Here is a 20069-nt window from a genome sequence, read left to right as displayed (position 1 = left end):
AGCTTATCTAAACGGAGATGGTATTTTAAGTTAAATCACAAATTTAATTTGTTTCAACAACAGTCGGTCATTTTGGGAATGAGTGAATTGAGGGGCGGGAGTGACGTGAACCGCCCAAAGCCATACAATGATTCACATCATAGTGGTGAGGTGTGAGCCTCTACAGCTCTACTCACTCTTTTGTTGCCCAGCTGAGCCTAACAACAGCAGCATCAACTATTCAGCTATGTACTAAACTAAAACTGTCGGCTGATCATCCATCGGACAGGAGACCAACCCCTTGTTGGCTTGGACTTGGGAAGTTGTGGTTTGTGAAGAAGGTGGGTGCCTGCTCTTCATTAGTCCTTCCAAAATCCAAGGACAAACCAATTGCTGTTGGTAGCTTTTTGGTTGCTTGAGTTGAGGGAGGGACGTTATATTATATATCATGTCCAAGTTATAAGAGGTTATCCAATTCAAGAATCGTCAGTACATCAGCACAGAAGAGTAGAGCTGAGGAAATAATAGTCAGAATTACTGATGGATTTACTTTCGACCACCAAGCCAATATCATCTATTGATCAATGCTGCTACTCTTGTTGTAATGCCTTCTTTTTCTTGCGTCCCCGCATTATTCCCAGTTCTACTCCTCCACCACCGCCACCATATCCCATTTCCATGTTGAATTCTAGTAGTACGAGGAAATCAGTTGTTGTTTGCCACAGTTCTAAAGAATCCTCAGCACTCGTGATGTCACATTTGCACAACGCTACTACCAAGTTGAACATTGCAAGAAGGAGGATGAGGAGGAGGAGGAGGAGGAGTTTGTTAGTATTCTGTAATACTAATGGTGGCAACAGCAACGAGGACGAAAATGACGGTGGGCCGGGACGAGAAGCAGAAGAAGAGAAAAAAGAAGAAGAAGTTGTTTCCCCAGAAAACAAGGCCATCATCAATGCTTGCCTTGTTGGTCTCTTCACTGGCATTGGCGTTGTCCTCTTCAATATTGCGGTATTATGTCATCTCTCTTATAAACTACTTGCTACCTTCACAATTAATCAATATATTCTTCTTCATCTACTTCACTCATCTGATTCAAGTACAATTAACACAATACTTCTTCTAGAGGCTAGGCCTCCCCAAAATAGTTCTCTCGTTTTCTTATGATGATTAATTAAGCACCCGAAACTATGATCCACATCCCATTCAAGTCTTCCAATCTTGATAATACATTCAGAATGCCCAAATCCCACCAAATCAAAGTCAGGACATCATGCCAATTAACACTACTTACACAGATTCAGAATTACGATCTACAAGTCTGACAACTTTTTTGTGTACTAATAATTTTTATCAACAGCATACAACTTGGTGTCTTGGTTGGACTTGATGGTCTTCCACATGGCCTCTGAATCAAGAAGACATCAAGAGCCAAAACCACTCGACAGCCTTGTCTTGTTCAAGCAATACGCAATAAGCCAAATAATCTGGATTAATACTAGTGGAAGAAGTTATATATTGTGTGTATGACATCCCAATTCCCCTGTCGCTCATTTGCCTGAAGAAAAATTTTCTGACCTGTAGAAGAAAAGTTTACTGGCTTTGAGGTTCTGGATACAAGTAGGAAAAGGAACTTCTACAAAAAATCTGTGTCCTAGTATACTTTTTTTCTTTTTTGGCATTTTTCAGTGTATATTGGCTGGAAAATCTCTTGACGGTTGCACATTTCTTTTCCCTTCTAATATGTAGATGTAATTTGCGTGCTCATCATTTGCTTCTACCTTGCTCAATTTTGTGATCAGGTCTTCTTATTCATTTCTGCATTGCTGGTGCTGCATTCATAGTTTCTGTGTTTATAGTCCATCAATAAAATGATGAAATTGAGAGCGATGGTGAAATGTCGATATTGCATAAGCAGTAAACACTTTACAACTAAGAAGCAACATAAAGCAATTGTTTGGATGTTGAAACAGGCATGAAATGCCGACAATTATTTTGCAATGAGAAGTTCCAAGAAGTTGTCAAGAAAATGTCTGAAGATTGACCCTTTGAAGAAATATGAAGAAGATTTATCCCCATAATTGAATCTGAGGACTAAATTGCATAAAAAGGGAGCTGGCACTGTTGTAGCAACGCAATATTGGCGCTAGTGTATTTACATTCATCAGTGAGATAGTTTAGATGCTTCAACATACGCAACCCCATGTCCAAAATATTTCACATGTAGCCTCCAGAAATGGTTTCATTTCTTTTGATTCTGCAATATCACTAGTTTGATGGCAATTTATGGTCTTATTTTGTTCAAATTTATAAACAGCCAATGTGCAAAGATAGAAGTAATATGATTTTCAAATTTTATTTTCCTGAGAGGATTTGAATATTGCAATTTCATTTGCACAGCCTCTTATTCAAGCCTCTAAAGAATAGTTCAACAGTGATTTTCAGGTTCTTGGAATCCATCTCCTTAATGTTCTCTATTTTGATTTTATGTAGAACTGACTCTTCAATAAAGTTCACTGTTCTTCTATTGCTTTAGCAAGTTAGGCCTTGCGAAACATAAACTGTTTATACCGTTTGCATGGTTAATAATTATAAGGCATCATGCATCCCCTGAAAACTCCATCTCATACCTCTAGTTATTTAACTTGGCATAATCGAGCTATAAAATTCTATTTGAATTGGGATCAACTGTTTTTGAAGGAAACTGGTTTCATGGCCTGCTTTAGTTTCTTGCTCAGCAGATTTACCTTTTCGTTTAGGTGCATGAAATCCGAGATGTTTTCTGGGATGGAATTCCTGATCGAGGTGCCTCATGGCTAAGAGAGGAGCCAATTGGAGTAAAATGGGGACATGTTATTTTAATACCTGCTTGTGGGGGTTTATTGGTTAGCATGTTAAAGCTGTTCCAAACTGCTATAGAGGAGCCCAAGAATTGGAATTTGTCATCTAATGTAAAAGCAACACTAGACCCAATTTTTAAGGCAGTGGCTGCTTGTATCACCTTGGGCACTGGGAACTCATTGGGACCAGAAGGTCCTAGTGTTGAGATAGGTGCATCTATTGCCAAGGGAGTGGGTACCTTGTTCGACAACAGTTCTCAGGGAAAGCTATCCCTCAAGGCTGCAGGGTCTGCTGCTGGAATTGCCTCTGGTTGGTTTTCCTCCATTTTTCTGGCTTTCTGCTTGACAGTGTCATATGGTTGATTTTCTGTACAAGTAAACTTCAGTTTATCAGCATATTAGACACTTCTTCTAGACAGAGAGTTAAATGCATTTTTGTGGTGAATTTGGAATTTCTTGTTCAATAACTATGTGATCTGTCTTCTGCATACCACAGGTATAACCTTATACATGAACTTTGGACTATTAGATTCAAATGAAAGTATAATTCTCCTATTTATCTCAGTGACCAGCATTTCTTTTTTAACAAACAGTGGATTGGTGTTAATATCAATTTCTGTTTGTGCTCTGGCCTGCACTTCTTTTCTGAGCAACAGTGGTTTGTGTTTAATATCACTAATTCATGTTGTCATGCTTGCACTAGTGTAAAAGATTGCAGTTGCAAAAACTTTGAATAAACTCAGCTATGGCTGGTTAAGTCCTAGAGAAAGGAAACCAAATCCAAACGGAAGGAAATTTTAAGGCCTATGATGTTCATAGTTTTATGCTCCTATTGGCTTTATATCAACTAAAATCACACATGTTTTTCCCTTCAGAACTGGAGAAGTCATTTGGCAATCATATTTGTACTATGTAATTGTTGTCTTTACCTGAGACATGATTATAAAATCACTTCTGTTTCTTTCAAAAATTTGTTTCTTTTGTCCTTCTGTTATTTACTTGCATGTTATGCTTGATCATCATTAACATGCCAATGGCTATGTAGAGCCAGCAACAATTTCCATACCTAGCTCATTCTTGGAGACAAAATCAGTGGCAATCAGCGTTATACTATTTTCTTATCTATTGAACCATCATCTCATCAACATCCTTCCCATCCTTAAGATTCTTACCGTCTTGTTCTTCTGCCATCTTCTTGTCCTTAAGATCATTCTCATTGAAATTTTCATTTACTTTACCTCCCAATTCTAAGCTGTTACAGCTCTGGTGAGTTTGAATTTATGTTACATGTAAATAAGAATTTTATGTCATCTGTTAACAATATCTCTTTGACTTCCTTTTGCCTTGAAGGGTTCAACGCAGCTGTTGCAGGCTGCTTTTTTGCAGTAGAGGTCGTGTTGTGGCCATCGCCAGCAGAGTCATCCTCCTCATTGACAAATACAACTTCAATGGTCATTCTTAGTGCTGTGATAGCTTCCGTAGTTTCAGAAATTGGTCTTGGCTCTGAACCTGCCTTTATAGTGCCGAATTATGAATTCCGTTCACCAAGTGGTAATCCCCATTCTTGTTTGCTCAAAGTTTCCTTAATTAATACCTAAAGTATGCAGATCCAATCAAAGATCTCTGATACAATGGAGTTATTAGACCAGGCTGAGGAGGAAATAAATTACATACCAAGCCAAAGAGTGTTCATTCTGATACTCACATTCCGTCTCTTTATGTGTTTCCTTTTCCAGAAAAGCCTCCCTTCCTGACTACAAACATGTCATCTTCAATGTGGTATTGCTGTCTCCACTATTTTTTCTCTAGGCTAGCATTTTCCTGGGATTAGTGGTGTACCTTTAGTTAATTTGCTTGTTACAGACATGATTTTTAGGTTTTACATAAAGACAATCTCAACACAATGATTAGGAGAGGAAGTCATGGAGAAAACACAAACTTGAAACTTAAGAGGCCCATGAGCATGTAATGTCAATGGACTTCTGAATTCAACCTGTACAATAGATGAGCTTTCATCTGAAGCGGATGAAGTGGATTATGTTCTCTACATTATCAGAGAAATTCTGTAACGCTAAGAGCTACCTCAGGATCTTTTTCTGTTGGAAAATCTATTTGCCACAGGAACTTGAGTTTATCCTCGAAACTGGAACGTTTTAATTTCAAAAAACTGTGTGTCCCTCTGTGGCATTGTGTTTTCTCTCCCAATCTTGCAATATTGGATGCTAGACTAAATATGTGTGAAAAAAATGCATGAAACATCTACCAGCTCAGGTATTTTAAGGTTTTTTTTTTTAAATGTAAGGTAGGCTTCAACACTGTTGATGAATTTCTGACCTACACGAATAAAAGAATTGTGAAAAAAAAAAAGCAATACATCTGGTTTCGATTCACTGTTATGCAATTGAGAAGAGAAGTTTTGTGTCTCCTACATAGGGGCGATGAGGAATTCTGCCTCATGTTGAACTATCTAAGTTTTCAAGGCAATTCTATTATAGGTGATATCTTATACATCTGTTATTATCACTCTTTTCGGTTATTTGTTACAAGACACTAGAAAGTGGTAGGCTTTTAACTGCTAAGCTAACACCAAGGCACCTGAATCTTTTCTTTCATTTCAGAACTGCCTCTTTATCTTTTGCTGGGTACGGTGTGTGGCTTGGTTTCCCTTACCTTATCTCAATGCACAACATTTATGAGAGTAGCTGTCGACAATATTGAGAAGATTACTGGCGTTCCAAACACCATTTTCCCCATATTTGGTGGTTTCACTGTTGGTTTAATGGCATTAGCATATCCAGAAATTCTTTACTGGGGTTTTGAGAATGTTGACCTTTTATTAGAATCTCGTCCTCTTGTGGAAGTTCTTTCTGTCAATCTGTTGCTTCAGATTGTGGCAGTCAAAATTTTAGCTACCTCTCTATGTCGGGCATCTGGATTAGTTGGAGGCTACTATGCACCATCGTTGTTTATTGGTGCTGCTACTGGAATGGCATATGGAAAAGTTGTTAGCTTTGTGTTTTCTCAATCCAATCCAATTTTTCATTTACCCTTCTTGGAAGTTGCATCACCACAAGCATACGGCCTGGTATGTTTTAGTTACTCTAATGAGTGAATTATATGCCTCCAGACTTGTAAACATGTCAATCTGTTGCATTGCTTTGAGGTTCTTGGCTTTGCAATGACACATTTGTTGGAAGAATGATACAAATGATATTATCTTCCAGTAGATCTGTGTGCCCTGCATGTATTGAGATCAAATCAATGTTTTCGTTTTCTCTCTTTCATTTATTTTTGCATCTTTTGTGCTATTGTTTTTTTAATGTGGAAATTCCATATAGGGTAAAGTAACCTAAGGATTATATTCTCCTTAACTGATACACAGAATTGCTATTGAGCCTCTTTATTCAGGTTATTACCCTGTTTTTCAACATAGACAATTCCCACAGTTTTTGTACTAAGTAAGTCCATTGTGTTTCTATCATCTTTCAGTACCAAGAAAGTGCATAACTGGCAGTTTCCAAATCACGCTATCTCCTTTTCCAAATAACAAAGCCTGCCAATAAGACTAACCCTCTTTGGCATTGCAAGTTCACAATCATGATTTTCTAGCACATGGGGCTATCTAGTTTTCTTCTTTTTGGGCTAAGCATTTGGACAGAAATATCATTTACAGACTTTTTCTAATTTCTTGGTAGGATTTTTAATCTTCAAACCCTCACTTCTTCTTTTTTTAAATAGTTCTTTAAACCTGCTATAGAATAACTTCAAACCAATACAAAGAAAAAGATGGGAAGAATTCTATGGCCTGGCATGTCCTGTACCCTTAAGGATAGTTCAGATTGGTTATATCTCCATACTCTTACAATCCAATGCTAAAGGGTTGATGTCCTTGACCCTTATCTTGTCAAACTGCTGGTAGCATACATTTCCTTCTGGTACCACTGATAATGAAAGCAAAATTGATGATTTTCTCCGTGAACCAGCCCTATATGGGCATCACTATCAGGTTTTTTGGTTCCTTAACCCCTTATACTTAGTTTCAGAATTAAAGTCTGCTTTCCATCTGGTCTCCTCCCCTACCTTATATACTCAGTTGCTCCCATCTCCCAGTTTTGAAGAATTGTTTGCTCAAAACCAAGCCAGCTGCATGCGCAAATGACAAAAAAAAAAGAAAAGGAAGAAGAATAAGGTTCCATGACCCATTCAACACTTTGAAAATCCCTACATGGCAAAAGTTAGGACTCCGTTGCAGAGTACTGATGCCTTACTAGAATATCTGTTTGAGTTAGAGTTACATCCTAAGAGTCCTTTCAAAATTCATTAGCTACAAAGTAGTGAAAAATAATGGTGAGTTGTATGACAACTCCTTATACAATTCATAGGCGGCTAGATATTAACTTGAAAAATATACTATTTTTGTTGAATACCTTTACCATGAACTTAATTTATCTAACCTTGTATTTCTGGTTTTGAGCTGCTGTAAGCAGAATTCCTTCAAAATATTTGTTGTAATGCCATATGTGGCGAGATGCTGCAAGCTTTTAGCCTTTTTGGCTACTGTGCTTGCTTTTTTGTACCGTGCTCCATTTGTTGTGATAAAGCAGATTCAACTTCACATTACAGAATCCAAACCTGCTGCATTAGCCTCTCTCGAGTTACCTCTTCAAAAGTTAGATATTGTGAATCTTTTGAAAAGTTCTCACGCATTTTTGTCATTTGATCCCCTTGATGTAGGTTATCTTTATTTAATGGTGGTTACTTTGCCTACATTTTGTCCTTCTTCTTGGAATACATCCGCAGCTATAAATCTAGGAAAACTTGATTAAGATTCATATCGTATATGCGGTTTACTATTAAAGTTGAGCATAAACCCTTTCAACTAATTGAAACTGGATCTCTAGCGCAAGAAGTCCCCTCAGCATTTCCTATTTGTCAGCCAGATACTGTAATGTTTAAAAGGAAAGAGAGGGAGAGAGACAGCGAGAGGGAAGTAAATTCTTCTAGATAAATGGATCCAAGATGGGCACTGCTTGATGAGTAATTGTCTGGGACTGAAGATTGCAAAAGTTTACTGTTACAGTTGCTTCTGGGCTTCACATGCTTTTTTTTTTCTCCATCACTTCTTCACTCGAGTTACTACTTCTTTGTAATAATTTCTTTCTTTTCTATTTTTGAGCGGTGGTGTTGCTAGCATTATTAAGACTATCTGTTTGTTATAGAGAGACTGCCTTAAATTTGTTTCCTTCACCTTAACATGCTGGAAAGCTTAATTTATTCTTAATTACCTAATTTGAGTGTCTTGAAGTAAGTTTCACATCGTGGGATGCCTCATTTGTCAGAAGTTCCTTCTGTGTGTTAATCAAGTTTCCTGGTCTTAGATGATCAATGTACCCTTGGTATAATTATGAGAAAAATCATATCTTGGCTCTGGATAAAACAACATAACATAGTATCAATCATTGTCTAATGTGGATTAGTTAGGCTGGAATACCCGTATGGTTTACTGAAGGATGTACCCGTATAGCAAACCAGAATATTTGTGATTTATAAGGGTCTATCTTCATGCTGTTGTTTTATAAAGCTTTTATTGTTTGGCACGTTCTGATAATATTACTTCATTCCGGTTTGTTGCACAGGTTGGTATGGCTGCTACTCTAGCAGGCGTATGTCAGGTACCTCTTACAGCAGTTTTGCTTCTTTTTGAGTTGACACAAGATTATCGGATAGTTCTACCCCTTCTAGGAGCTGTGGGGCTGTCGTCATGGATTACATCTGGGCAGACAAGAAGAAAGGGAGTTGTGGGAACAAAGAAAGTCAATAATGAGAATGCCTTTTTAAATCAGCAGCCTGAAATATCTTCCTCCAGCTCACCACTTGTATCTTCTGCCAATTCTGTTGTTGAAAAAGCATCAGATGAAAGCAACCTTGGTGAACTTGGGAGGTTACTTTATCTGGGTGGGCCCAATGATAATACAAATGGCATCACGCATAGGATTCTGGTCGCACAGGCCATGAGAACCCGCTATGCAACAGTCATGATGAGCACTTCAGTAGCAGAAGCAGTGTCGCTCATGTTAGCAGAGAAGCAATCTTGTGCAGCCATAGTTGATGATAAGGATCTTCTGATTGGCCTTCTTACTCTTGCTAATATACAACAATTCACTGAATTATCAAAGGCAAAAACTAAAAGTCCTAAGGTGGGTTCTGGAATGCTTTTGATCATTGATTTCTGCATCATTATCAAATCATATTTAGGAAAAGATCAGCTTTCTGCTGTTCTCTAAATAGCTAATTCTTCCACAAATTCCGGAAAACATTCTAAAATCGAAGTCTAGACCCCATTCATATCTCTCCAGATGGAATAAACGATTGATGAGATGAATGCCAGTGAGAGATCTTAGCTATGTGCATTTAACTCCTTGAAGGAAACTAACTGCGAAGAGGAAAAAGCCAAATAAACAAAATTGGTTACTTGATACGTTAAGGCAAGGGGACAACACTAGAGCCCACACAGGATAGCATTACTACCTGTTAGCGTGCATGTTAAACCATGAAATGAATTTTGCTTTCCAGCTAAAAGTATCTGAATATTAGCTTTCTTTCCTTTTTATATTATGAATGATGTCTATTGGCATCTTGATATTTAGGAGCTTACAGTATCTGAAGTATGTGCACCTGAAGGAGAAGAGTGTCAGATACCACTGTCTGTAACACCAAATATGAGTCTCCTTTCTGCTCAAACTCTGATGTACAGACATCGTATGAGTCAAGTACCAGTTGTTCAGGATCAGGGGCACCCAGTTGGCCTCTTGGACAATGAATGCATCAGTCTGATATGCCGGTAACTGAATCACGTTCTTTTTCTATAATGTACTCTATGCTAGTTGACTGGGATAATTTTACTGTTCAAGGAAGTTGGTTTAGCGTTCTGGCTGGATCTAACTCGAACAAAATTTTGATCGTGTAGTTGTGATCATGTCTTTGACTTTTTGTAACAAATTATAGATATTTACTAAAACCATTGCTGCTTTCTTTTTTTCCATCCCTACCATATAAATCGTGCATATTTATTTAGAGTTTCATATATGAACTATAACCTCCATGTCAAGTTCCTAGGATGAATTAGTTTCTGAGAACCTAGTGTCAATTTTACACTCCTCACCGAATTTGTTTTTCTTCATTTGGGTACAGAGGGCTAGCAATTGGTGAACGCCTCCAACAGTTTCCCACGCTGGAAAGATTGAAGAATTGATATTTTGGAAGGTCTAACCTTTTTGCACAGTTGATCTGACCTTGCTGTCATGACTCATATGGGAACAGTTAATCCCTCTACTATAGTCCTCTGCAATTTTTAGTTAGAAAAAACCTGATTCTTAGAGCATCCTAATGGTGTCGTGCAGATACACTGGACCAAAAGGCAAATGGAGAAGATGATGAATGCTTCTAGTGTTACTTTATCATTTGATGTCTTCTATTCTTGCCATCTCAGCAAATTAAAAGTTAAAAGAACAGGTAGTTCAAAATTCCTTGGGATCTCAGCTACCATCTTGATCTATCAGCTGGGGTTGAGAAAATTGCAGCTAGCTTAAGCAAATGCATATCTGATGAACCACACATTTGGTCTCTCTATGCTGACATCGAGAGAAGTGATAACAAGAGCTCTTTCAACTGAGAAAGTGGGACGATTACTACGCGAGTAAACTTGCAATCTTCTTGCTTGCTGGTTGTTCTCTCGGCGAGGATGGGTGATCTGGACTTTTGCATGCAGCCTTTGTAAAGTGTCCGCGAGACTTAGTTAAACCCTTGACAACATAAAAATTTAGTCATGTTTGTATAGAAACAGTCGATTGTTGTCATGTAGAATCAGAGATATACAACCAAGTTTTGCAGTCTATTGTCAAGCTCAGAAAGTGGGAGGACCATGGGAAGCTGACTTGCAATCTTCTTGCTGATTGTTCTTTCAAGGAAGAGGGATGATCAGGGCCTGACATGAAGCTTTGAAAAGGTATCAGGGATGGTTAGCCCTTTGACAACATGAAAATTTGGTCATGTTTGCATGGAAAAACACAGGTAGAATCAGAGATTGACAGAATGTATATGGATCCAATTTTTGTCATCTATTGACTATATACCAATGGGGTAATGCCTACTTGCATGATGGAAATTTTCAAATTCAATCTACCAAATAAGTGACAGATTAGCTAAAATCATTTCCCAATAATAATTAGTCCCTCAATCATTTGCCTACATTTCATGTATTTTTCAATCTCACTTTCTTTCATCTTTATTCATTTGATAAACTTGAGATAATTTATTTTCTAGACGTTTAGATTGTCAATCATAGAAAAGATAGCATTTGCAGAAACCTTAATGGTAGTCTCTTTCAATTTTCTTTTAAAATTGGATGGAGCCGAAACTGGATGTATTGGAATGGTTGACTACCAAATAGAGACTTCCCAGAGACATTTTGCTAATTCCCCTTGTAAACACAAAAGAGGTGCTTACAAGTCACAAATGCAGAACGTTATTTGAACTTGGTCTGATTAATTAGCGAATTGAACTCAAATGAGCTCGTAGCGAGTCAAGTTGGATTCGAATATCAAGTAGTTTGATTCGTTTTTAAACCCTAAATTCAATCGCTGAATGAGTTGTTTATTCATTCAATTCACAGTCAAAAAGAGACAGAAAGGGAAGGGCTTATATTATAGACGAATGCAGTGACCTCAATCGGTGGATGAGTTAACATAATAAACGAATGAGGAAATTATCCATCTGACCCCTTAAACTGTTCTCATTGCACTTTTTTTGGCCCATCAACAATACATTATCACAAACAAGCCTTTCAACCGAAAAAAAAGTGTAATTTGATACAATTACATCACTTTGATAACATTAATAGTAAGATATTCAACTTTTTCCATTTCACAAAAAGTGCCCCCATACATTAATGTTTAGTTTGTCAACCATTAGACTTCCCACAAGAAAAGAGTTAAGCATGTTGGTTAATTTCATTACACTAAGATCCATTAAAAGTTCATATTCAAGTCTTGATCCCAAAGCTTTTGCTCATCTTTTCTCTTAAATGATCCAAAGAATTCCACCACAAACACCTGAAATCGAAGTTGAACAACAATCTCGCACAAGATTAGATTACTCAAATTCCTTCCAATTGAGGTAGTAATACAGCTTGCCTAGAACTCTAAATGCAAGTTCCAAGTGTCGTCCATTTCTCATTAAGTTTGTACAATAAATTAGCATCTGCATAAACTCATGGATCAAAGTAGCAGCACCAGCTATATGGGCAGCATCAAAAAGCAAATCAACAGCATATTAAACTAGACAGAAAATATACACGAGCATTATCATAATACCGACCTTCTGAATGCAATTTCTCTTGCACGTACATGAAAAGTTAACATACACATCGAAGGTATGATATTTCGAGAAACCTAATACCTAATACAACATCAAATAACTAGGCAAGAAGAAAAGTGGCAGACCTTGTGGACTTTGCCAACTTTCAGCTTGATCAGCTACCATTTTATTATAATACTATATGCCTAGAGAAGGCATGCCAGTGAGCAAGCGATAGGGATCGGAAAAAGGAGATCCAAAATTTTGGGGAAAGCCAAAAAAAAAGAAAGAAAGAAAACCATTTCACTAGGCAACATCTCATGCGTTGAGCAAAAATGAAGGAAGATGATGCTCCAACACAGCCAGTAGCTGCCTTCCTTGGCTTGCCTCTTCCAATTCCACACCTCCAAGCCTTCTTGCCGCCTCCACAAGGTGGCCTCTTCGCCTCTGAGATAACAAGCAGCCTCCTGCCTTCCTACACTCCCTATACAACGGCAGGTATGCTATTGCCACCCTCAAGGGACCCGGAAGATCCCTTAAACAAATAGGAGACTCGCCCCATTTCACTATCCTTACCAAGTTCATGTAATGTTCTTGTCCTTGCTTCAATCCATCCAAAAAAGCTGCCTCTGACCAATGCTCTTTAAGAAAAGCCCTGAGCTCAGGAGCAACAGACTCATCATTAGATCTAGCAATGCTGTCTGCAACAGCATATGTAGCAGCAGGTTCACCCAGGAAGTCCGATCGAAGAAGAAATGAAACCCCATCAAGTGATCTCCCACTTCGCTCAGCAGCAGCCTTCAGAATTTCAATACTCAAGGCAGCAAGGATATGCTTAGGGACATGAGGAAGGAGATAAGCAGCAACCTCAACCTGACTGCTAGAGGTAGCAGCCGTGAGAGCAAGACAAAGTTCCATGTCTCTGCAGCCCCTTTCAACAAACCACTGAACCACCGGCATGCAACCCCTCTCAGCTGCCCTCATCAAAGGCCCTAAGAAAGCCATGGCATTCCCCTCCTCCACTAGACACTCCATGGTGCCAATCTTCCCATAGTGCGAAGCAAACCCCAAAGCCAGGTCAACATCAACATCCAAGCTATTCCTTTGAGCAATCTGTCAATGGAGAGAAATAAAGCAACCAGAAAAGGACTGAATGAGAGACCAGTACAGCAGTGCAAAAACCATACTTGAAAAAAATAAAAGACAAAGATCTATCCAAATTTAAGACCACTAAATCAAGACAAAAACCAAAAGGTGCTCAATAACAACACCAACATCATTAATTCCAAAACGTCAACCATCATAATCAACTGTTGTACTAGACCAGAAAGTTTTGGACAAAATGCTAGTAAACTGCCTAAAAGAATTGAATGACTATCATTCCATCTAATTATAGCACCCACACTGAGCTAAGAGAAAAATGTGATACCGCAATCTTAACAGAAACCAGCGAGATCGATCTTAACTGTGGCATGAATACTGCACCCAAGTTAACACAAAGCACTGTCTGGTACTCAAAGGAGTGCAGTCTCAGCAACCTACTTTGAATCAGATATCTTCCTAGCAGAGTTTCTGGAGGATAATAAATGTGCTTGATTCAAATTATAGAGGATGGAATTTTGTCTAAGTCATGTCTTGAGAAGAAGGAAAAAAAAAATTGCAACAAATTTGGGGAAGCTATCTTCCCGAATACCAAAATACTCTTGAGAAAACTCTCTTAACAACTTGTAAAGAAAGATTATGTTATCTAGCATTTTGAACAACTTACATAACCCTTAAGCATTTAATACTGACAATGGATTGGTAAATCCCCTAGTGCCGACCTGCCAATTTTCTTTGGGTATACTAATGATGGTTTGAATGCTATGGAGTTAATAGTCATGCTGAGAAAAGTTCACCAATCTGGTCAAGCTTGTCACCAAATTGCAAATATCTCTAACAATCCAACATCATCGGGTAGAATAAGATTTGTGCGCACTCATACTTTGGTTTCTTATAATTTTGATTTGTCACTTTAAAACTGGTTTGGTAGAGTAAGCATGAAGTAGTACTCAAAAGTTCAAAAGAAAGCAGGTGAAATCACCAAACAAACCATATCAAGGCCAAAGGACTACTTGTGGTTCACCCCAGTGAATACCTAAAGAGGGAAGATTACACAAATCTACTATCAGCGCTTCAGCCACGTTTTAAAATATACAGGAATTGCTAGCAAGTCAAGAGAATTTGCCAATATGACTCCTTAACAAATACTTTGAAAGAAAAAGGTTAATATTAATGTCAACACAAGCAAATACCTGACCAAATTGCTAAGTTAAGTTCTATCATGCAATACAAAAGATTATCAATAACTAGTTTCAGTAGATCCAGATTAGCATACCTGTAATAGAATACGAACAAGCTCTGTGCTTCCAAAACGCGATGCTTCAAGAAAACATTGATTAACATTGTCTGCACCACCCTCTACTAACATGGCTAGCAAACCTTGGATTGCATTTGCAGAAGTACCTGACGCCCATCCAGGATCAAAGGAAGTAGAGAAGAGTGTAAGCGGAAAGCAAGCTGCATCAAAAGCTTCTGTAAAGTCCTTTCCAGTCAGGTGGTTTCCTGCAAGATCGAGGAAGGTCTTGAAAGCAGACAATTGTAGTTGGATTTCCACAGCAGAGTTCTGACCCACTCTATCCCTGTTTCCCTGGCTACGAGAGTGAAAACCTATACATTTAAGAGCCCATTCAGTGAACTTTTGAACCTTTGCTCCAGCTTCTGCCTTCAAAATTTCGTCCCCATTACATTCCTGCAATCTTTCGTGCAGCCTGAAAAGGAAAAATGAAAGTTAATTCACCCTACAAACATCTGAGGAGTGGCAATGCTCAGATCAGTGAAGTATAACAAGGACAAGGTGATACAAATTTCAGCCCCCTTCATATCTTCCATAGCTACTAAGCTTGCACATACTGCTTTAGACACAGCAAGGTGTGCATATGAAAGTTGCATTGCACCAAGATTGCGGTTTAGCATGACTCTCCATTGAAATAGAGAACAAAAAACACTAAGAACATGATATTGTACACCACTTAATAACTATTGATCCCCCACATGCAGAACGCCAGATACGAAAAGTAAGGGCTAGCATGGCATACTCACAAATTTCAGAATGCTAGAATTTATATTCCTTAAACAAAATGTAAATCACAGAAACAAACCAGTAATACACTCTTCATTAAAAGCAAAAATAAATCTACTCATGTCCTATCAGTATATCATTGCACAATCATGAGGAATCGAAATGGAAATAATAGGCAACACCATGAAGAAAAAAACCCAAAAATGCAATAATTGAAGGCAAAAACCAATTCAAGGACAGATCAAATGAGCTACTCACATTCTGGAACAAGAACTAGAAAATGGTTAAAAATGAAACTTGAAATCCAAAACTCCGTCAAACATAATTAATCCAGATATTAGAACACCAAAGCACAGAAAGGCTTTATCCATCTTATTAAAAGCCACACTATGTATGACAGTAAACATAGACAACAAAATACCAAAACAAGGCAAGAAAAATTAGCGTCATCACAGATTGATGTAATAAAAGACCTTCACATTGATGTGCTATAAATGACATGCATTGATGCTAAATGAGTCATAGTTGCAGTGCCATATTTGTACAGGAAGAGAAAAAGGATATGTTTTTACCTTTGTGCCATCACAGTTACAGTATCTGCAAGACTCATAGTTCGACTCTGACATGCTGAAACACAGGAAGCAAGAAATGAAGTCCTCAGAGCAGCTCTTGTGAAATCATATGCACCATTAGTTATAACCTTTTTAATCAATCTAGTAATTCCATACAACTCTTGCTGGGTGCTTAAAAACCAAACTGAATCCAAAGCAATGCATAATGCATCATTGAGAGTCTGTGGATCTGCCAACAAGATCAGATTCTCAGCAAGCTCCCAGTCATTGGAACTCAAAGCACCTTGAAAAAGTCGACTCAACTCCAGTCTGTCTTGCCTACAGAGCTTCTTTTCTTGCCCAGATTTCTCATTCTTACCCAGCTCAGAATCAGTAGGAACCAATCTAGATTTAAGTTTCTTAGCTCCACAACTACAACATCCTCCATCTCTGTTGGATTTCCTAGAGTCCTTAATGACCAGTGGAGCTTCACTTGAAAATACATCATCACCACTGCCTCTCCCATCCTTATCTGAACTTAGAATTGCAATCTCATTGTGGCGACTAGCAATTCTGGTCTCATTGGTTTCAACTTCCATTTTATACTGAGGACCTTGCCCTTCGTTGCCCATATTAAGGCTTGGGTTTTCTACTACAAAAACTTTCTTATCTTGCATTTTTGCACCCTTGCCCTCAACCAACTCTAATTAATAATGCAACTGGTTTTCTTCAATTCTTATACAGAAGCACCATAATAACCAGCAAATTGGGAAACACCAAAACAGAGCACCTTACTTTCTGTACTCAATTTTAACCAGAGGGTTCCCACTATAATAAAAACATGCAACTGTGTCTCTTCTAACTTAAAACCCTCACTATACCCTTCTCAAAGAGGAAAAAACCTAAGAAAAGATGGAAAGATCCATAAGAAGCAAATGCTTCTGCCCGTGTTCAGACTTGAAAATGAAGGCTAACTTGAGATGCATCACCGTCGCAACCATCAACTTCGGAAGAAACCACGAAAACCCTTCATTCCAAACACAAAAGACTGCAAAGGTAGCCAACAAGTTAGCACAGAAACAAACAAAAAAAAAATTAGAAAGCTAGTATTCACACATTTTAGGTAAAGGTCATAAACATTCAAAGCAAATCAATAGTCGGTGTTGACTACCCAACATTCACAGAAGATTCAACCTTGCTGTTGTTTTGTATAACTTCTAATTTTCATTGTCAAAGTGTAGAACACTGAAATAGTGAATATTATAATAAAAATTCATTGTGGACTACCCAAATTTTTCAGAATATCATTCCCTACCTATCTTTTCTGGAAGAACTATACACTGGCAGACCAAAGAACTTAGTAACCAATTTATAACTCAAACTTGTCACCAATAAGCTACTCTAATGTCGACCAGCGCCACCTGAGTAAGCACTAGACTAACATTTTATTGGATGCCAGCAAGATTGACAAAAAATACTTATTCCAAGTTACTTGAGTCTAAGATTTAACAACCGATTTACAGATTGCCCTGGTGTCCAATGTGTGACACTTGGGAAGTCATCACGTACCCTTTCACATAGGAAGACCTTTTCGTTTTCCCAAAATGAGGAGCATTTTTTCTTGTTTCCACAGACAACGAGAGCCTAAATCTATATCAAGAACGTCCAATGTCACATGTATATAAGAAGCGACCATGGTATTCGCGTCGTTATTTAAAAATCAAACAGTAATAACCAACCCAATGACCTAAACAGTAAACTCTGCAATCGGACACAGGTAACCCTTTTGTTATTTTTAGAAATGAAAACAGAGAACTACGAATGAATGACGTGAATCATAAAGTTAGGATTTGTAGAAAGCAAAAGACAGTCAGTGGAAGGGGCGTGAGCGAACATCAGACGTATACACAAATGACCAGCTAAGGCTAAGAAGTTAGACAACAAATTGATATGCTCAAGCTGGAAGATCCCACTTTTCACACTTTGGAAAGAAGGTATTTAAGCCGTACAAATTATCTAAACAAAAATCCCACTTTAAAATCAGCAGCAGTCCCATATACAAGATACTAGCATTTACTAAACCCATGGATTTAAAATTCCGAAGAAATCCAACTGACCCACCTGCGGCGATCAAATGAAAACCATGGGAGTAGTTAAGCAAGTCCCAAAAAATGGGAAAAAAAAAAAAAAAAGAACCCAAAGCCGATCCGATCATACTTCATTAGTAACACAAAAATCCATTCCACAGACAGTAGAAGAATAAAAGATGGTTAAAAATCTTACCAATACGAATCAGTGAGCTAATTTCAAGACATCCAGACAACCAACAAAGAAACCCTTTTAATAAAGAGAGAAGAACATAAGCTAACAGTAGTAGAAAGGGACACCTGATTGGGGCAGAGTCCGGTGGAGGGAATAATAGTAGTAGTGTTTAGCGATAGTGAATTACCTGGAGGACGGACGGACGGACGGATGGATCGGTGAAGAAGAGAAAAAAGAAAGCAGGAGGGATTATGATTGTGAGGTGGGTTTTGGGTTGCAGAGATGGAAAATGGAAATGAAAGAGTAGTGTTAGGGCTCTGTTTCTGTGGGCTCTCTCTCTCTCTCTCTCTCTCCAGAATCTAAAGCCTATTTGCAGCCTCTGAGAGATGGAGAGAGTAAAAGGAAATGGGGCCAAGCAAAGGCAAGGCAACAAATGGCAAGTGGCACCTCATCACTCATCAAACGCCTCTTTCCATTCTTCTCCTCCTTTGTTTGCTCTTCCTACACCCCTTTTAGGAAAAATTGTTGTTTTGATCCCTAATATTTAGTTATATGCCCGCATATTTTATCTAAAGAAATATTCGGTTCATAAAAATTTATGGTTTTAGGTACATTTAGGATAACTAAGACCCTATTTGATAACTCAATTCAGCACTTAAATTTAATAAAATTCAGATTTTAATATGTTTAGTGGCGTTTCATAACCAAAAAATATAACATCTGAATTTATTAAGTAACACTGAATTTTCTTGGTCTCAAAAATAAGGGATAAGTTATTCACTTATCACTTAATATGATATACACTCAAATTTAATCAAATTTAGTACTTAACTATTCAATAACTTAATTGATTCGGACTTCATATATATTTTAGATTTCAATTTTCTCAAATGTACCCTTAAGAGAAATTCAAGAATGACTAATGGTCGACATCACATTGCCCTTTAGTCAATAGCTTTGAATTTGCACAGTTTGATCCCTGATATTTTGATTTTGAATCAATGATATATCATCCTAAATTTAAAATAGTGATATTAGGGATTTTAAGATGAAATGGGATGCAAATGAAAATGAAATTAGATCAAATGGGTAATAGGAATTCCAATTGAATTTATTTTTGTTCTTTTTTATTTCTTATTTTATTTATTCATGGCATTAATATCTCATATACTTGTCCTCTTTTACATAGTTAGTTTTATGTTTATTATATTTACTACTACATAAATTCTTGTATATATTGTGCACCTAAGCTTCAAATTCTTGTAATTAGCCATTATGACTATAAAAATTAGTATGCAATTTCATGGATTTTTTGACTTACTTATTATTATCGATCCTATGAGAAGCATTAGTAATAAGAGGTTAATCTTTCTTACTTAACCTCTTTAATACCAATAGTTTTAGCTCGTTTGTGTATATTTTTACACCCAAAAGTCAGTCAATCTTATCATACGGTCTAAGTTCATACTTTTAGAGGGTAAATTCTGTAGTGTATTCAACTAATCCAAGACAGGTGTGGAAAGGTAAAGAATATGGCAAAGAAACCGGCACGTTGCAAGCTGACATGTACAGACGATGAAGGGAATATTTCTACAAAAGCAAGTGGTGACCTATAACAGGCGCGGGCGGTTTGGAAATGTTGCGTACTGCAGAAGCTGGAAATGTATTGGGATATCACAGAATTAACATAAATATAATGGGTCTAGGAATAAAACACCGAAGAGGAAGCGTAAGCAGTACTAAACACAGTCATGCTTGGTTTTGAAACAACATATGGTCATTATTGAATAACGAGTTGAAGGCCTTTAAGAAGTGAAACTTAAGAAAATAAATGTTTGAAATATTAAGTTTTTTAATTTTGTAATCTATTTTGATTATAGCTGTTCTAATATATAATCATTTGGAGGACTTTTAGAGCTGAAGTACTGAATCCTTTTTGGACTTTTAATAAATTTGAGTTAT

General features: G+C 37.6%; 2 protein-coding genes across 9 annotated transcripts; one reads left to right on the top strand and one right to left on the bottom strand.

The window, feature by feature from the left end:
• The first annotated feature begins 117 nt into the window (after positions 1-117).
• LOC140004242 (chloride channel protein CLC-e-like) lies at positions 118-10977 on the top strand. 7 transcript variants are annotated; one of them, XR_011842157.1, is made up of 8 exons: positions 127-990; positions 2739-3129; positions 4170-4370; positions 5438-5904; positions 8456-9016; positions 9467-9660; positions 10011-10138; positions 10220-10977. XR_011842157.1 is itself a non-coding variant. In XM_072083635.1 (8 exons), the coding sequence occupies exons 1-7, from the start codon at positions 520-522 to the stop codon at positions 10069-10071; spliced, it is 2346 nt and encodes a 781-aa protein (XP_071939736.1). In that variant the 5' UTR covers positions 127-519; the 3' UTR covers positions 10072-10082; positions 10220-10977. The 7 variants fall into 7 exon arrangements, 4 of the variants coding, with proteins under 4 accessions (XP_071939738.1, XP_071939736.1, XP_027118015.2 ...); XM_072083635.1 differs by having other exon boundaries at positions 10011-10082; XR_011842159.1 differs by lacking the exon at positions 9467-9660 and having other exon boundaries at positions 118-990; positions 10011-10082.
• Positions 10978-12155: 1178 nt separating this feature from the next.
• On the bottom strand, positions 12156-18557 carry LOC113735215 (ankyrin repeat protein SKIP35). 2 transcript variants are annotated; one of them, XM_027262212.2, is made up of 5 exons: positions 18295-18557; positions 18129-18182; positions 15867-16893; positions 14551-14983; positions 12156-13286 (listed from the first exon to the last, which is right to left on the bottom strand). In XM_027262212.2, exons 3-5 carry the CDS (start codon positions 16520-16522, stop codon positions 12492-12494), a joined length of 1884 nt encoding a protein of 627 aa, XP_027118013.2. In that variant the 5' UTR covers positions 16523-16893; positions 18129-18182; positions 18295-18557; the 3' UTR covers positions 12156-12491. The 2 variants fall into 2 exon arrangements, with proteins under 2 accessions (XP_027118013.2, XP_027118012.2); XM_027262211.2 differs by lacking the exon at positions 18129-18182 and having other exon boundaries at positions 18295-18530.
• Positions 18558-20069: the final 1512 nt, after the last annotated feature.

This window comes from Coffea arabica, chromosome 3e (assembly GCF_036785885.1).
Source record: "Coffea arabica cultivar ET-39 chromosome 3e, Coffea Arabica ET-39 HiFi, whole genome shotgun sequence".
NCBI lineage: Eukaryota > Viridiplantae > Streptophyta > Magnoliopsida > Gentianales > Rubiaceae > Coffea > Coffea arabica.
This window is presented reverse-complemented; position numbering and strand designations above follow the sequence as displayed.

Coding starts and splice junctions, on each gene's coding strand:
- LOC140004242 (XM_072083635.1), top strand. CDS start 520: ATGGATTTACTTTCGACCACCAAGCCAATATCATCTATTGATCAATGC. Junction 4,371..5,437: donor TGAATTCCGTTCACCAAGTG/GTAATCCCCATT, acceptor CTTTCATTTCAG/AACTGCCTCTTTATCTTTTG. Junction 9,017..9,466: donor CAAAAACTAAAAGTCCTAAG/GTGGGTTCTGGA, acceptor CTTGATATTTAG/GAGCTTACAGTATCTGAAGT.
- LOC113735215 (XM_027262212.2), bottom strand. CDS start 16,522: ATGCAAGATAAGAAAGTTTTTGTAGTAGAAAACCCAAGCCTTAATATG. Junction 14,984..15,866: donor GTAACTGTGATGGCACAAAG/GTAAAAACATAT, acceptor TTTCCTTTTCAG/GCTGCACGAAAGATTGCAGG. Junction 13,287..14,550: donor TTGTTCGTATTCTATTACAG/GTATGCTAATCT, acceptor CTCCATTGACAG/ATTGCTCAAAGGAATAGCTT.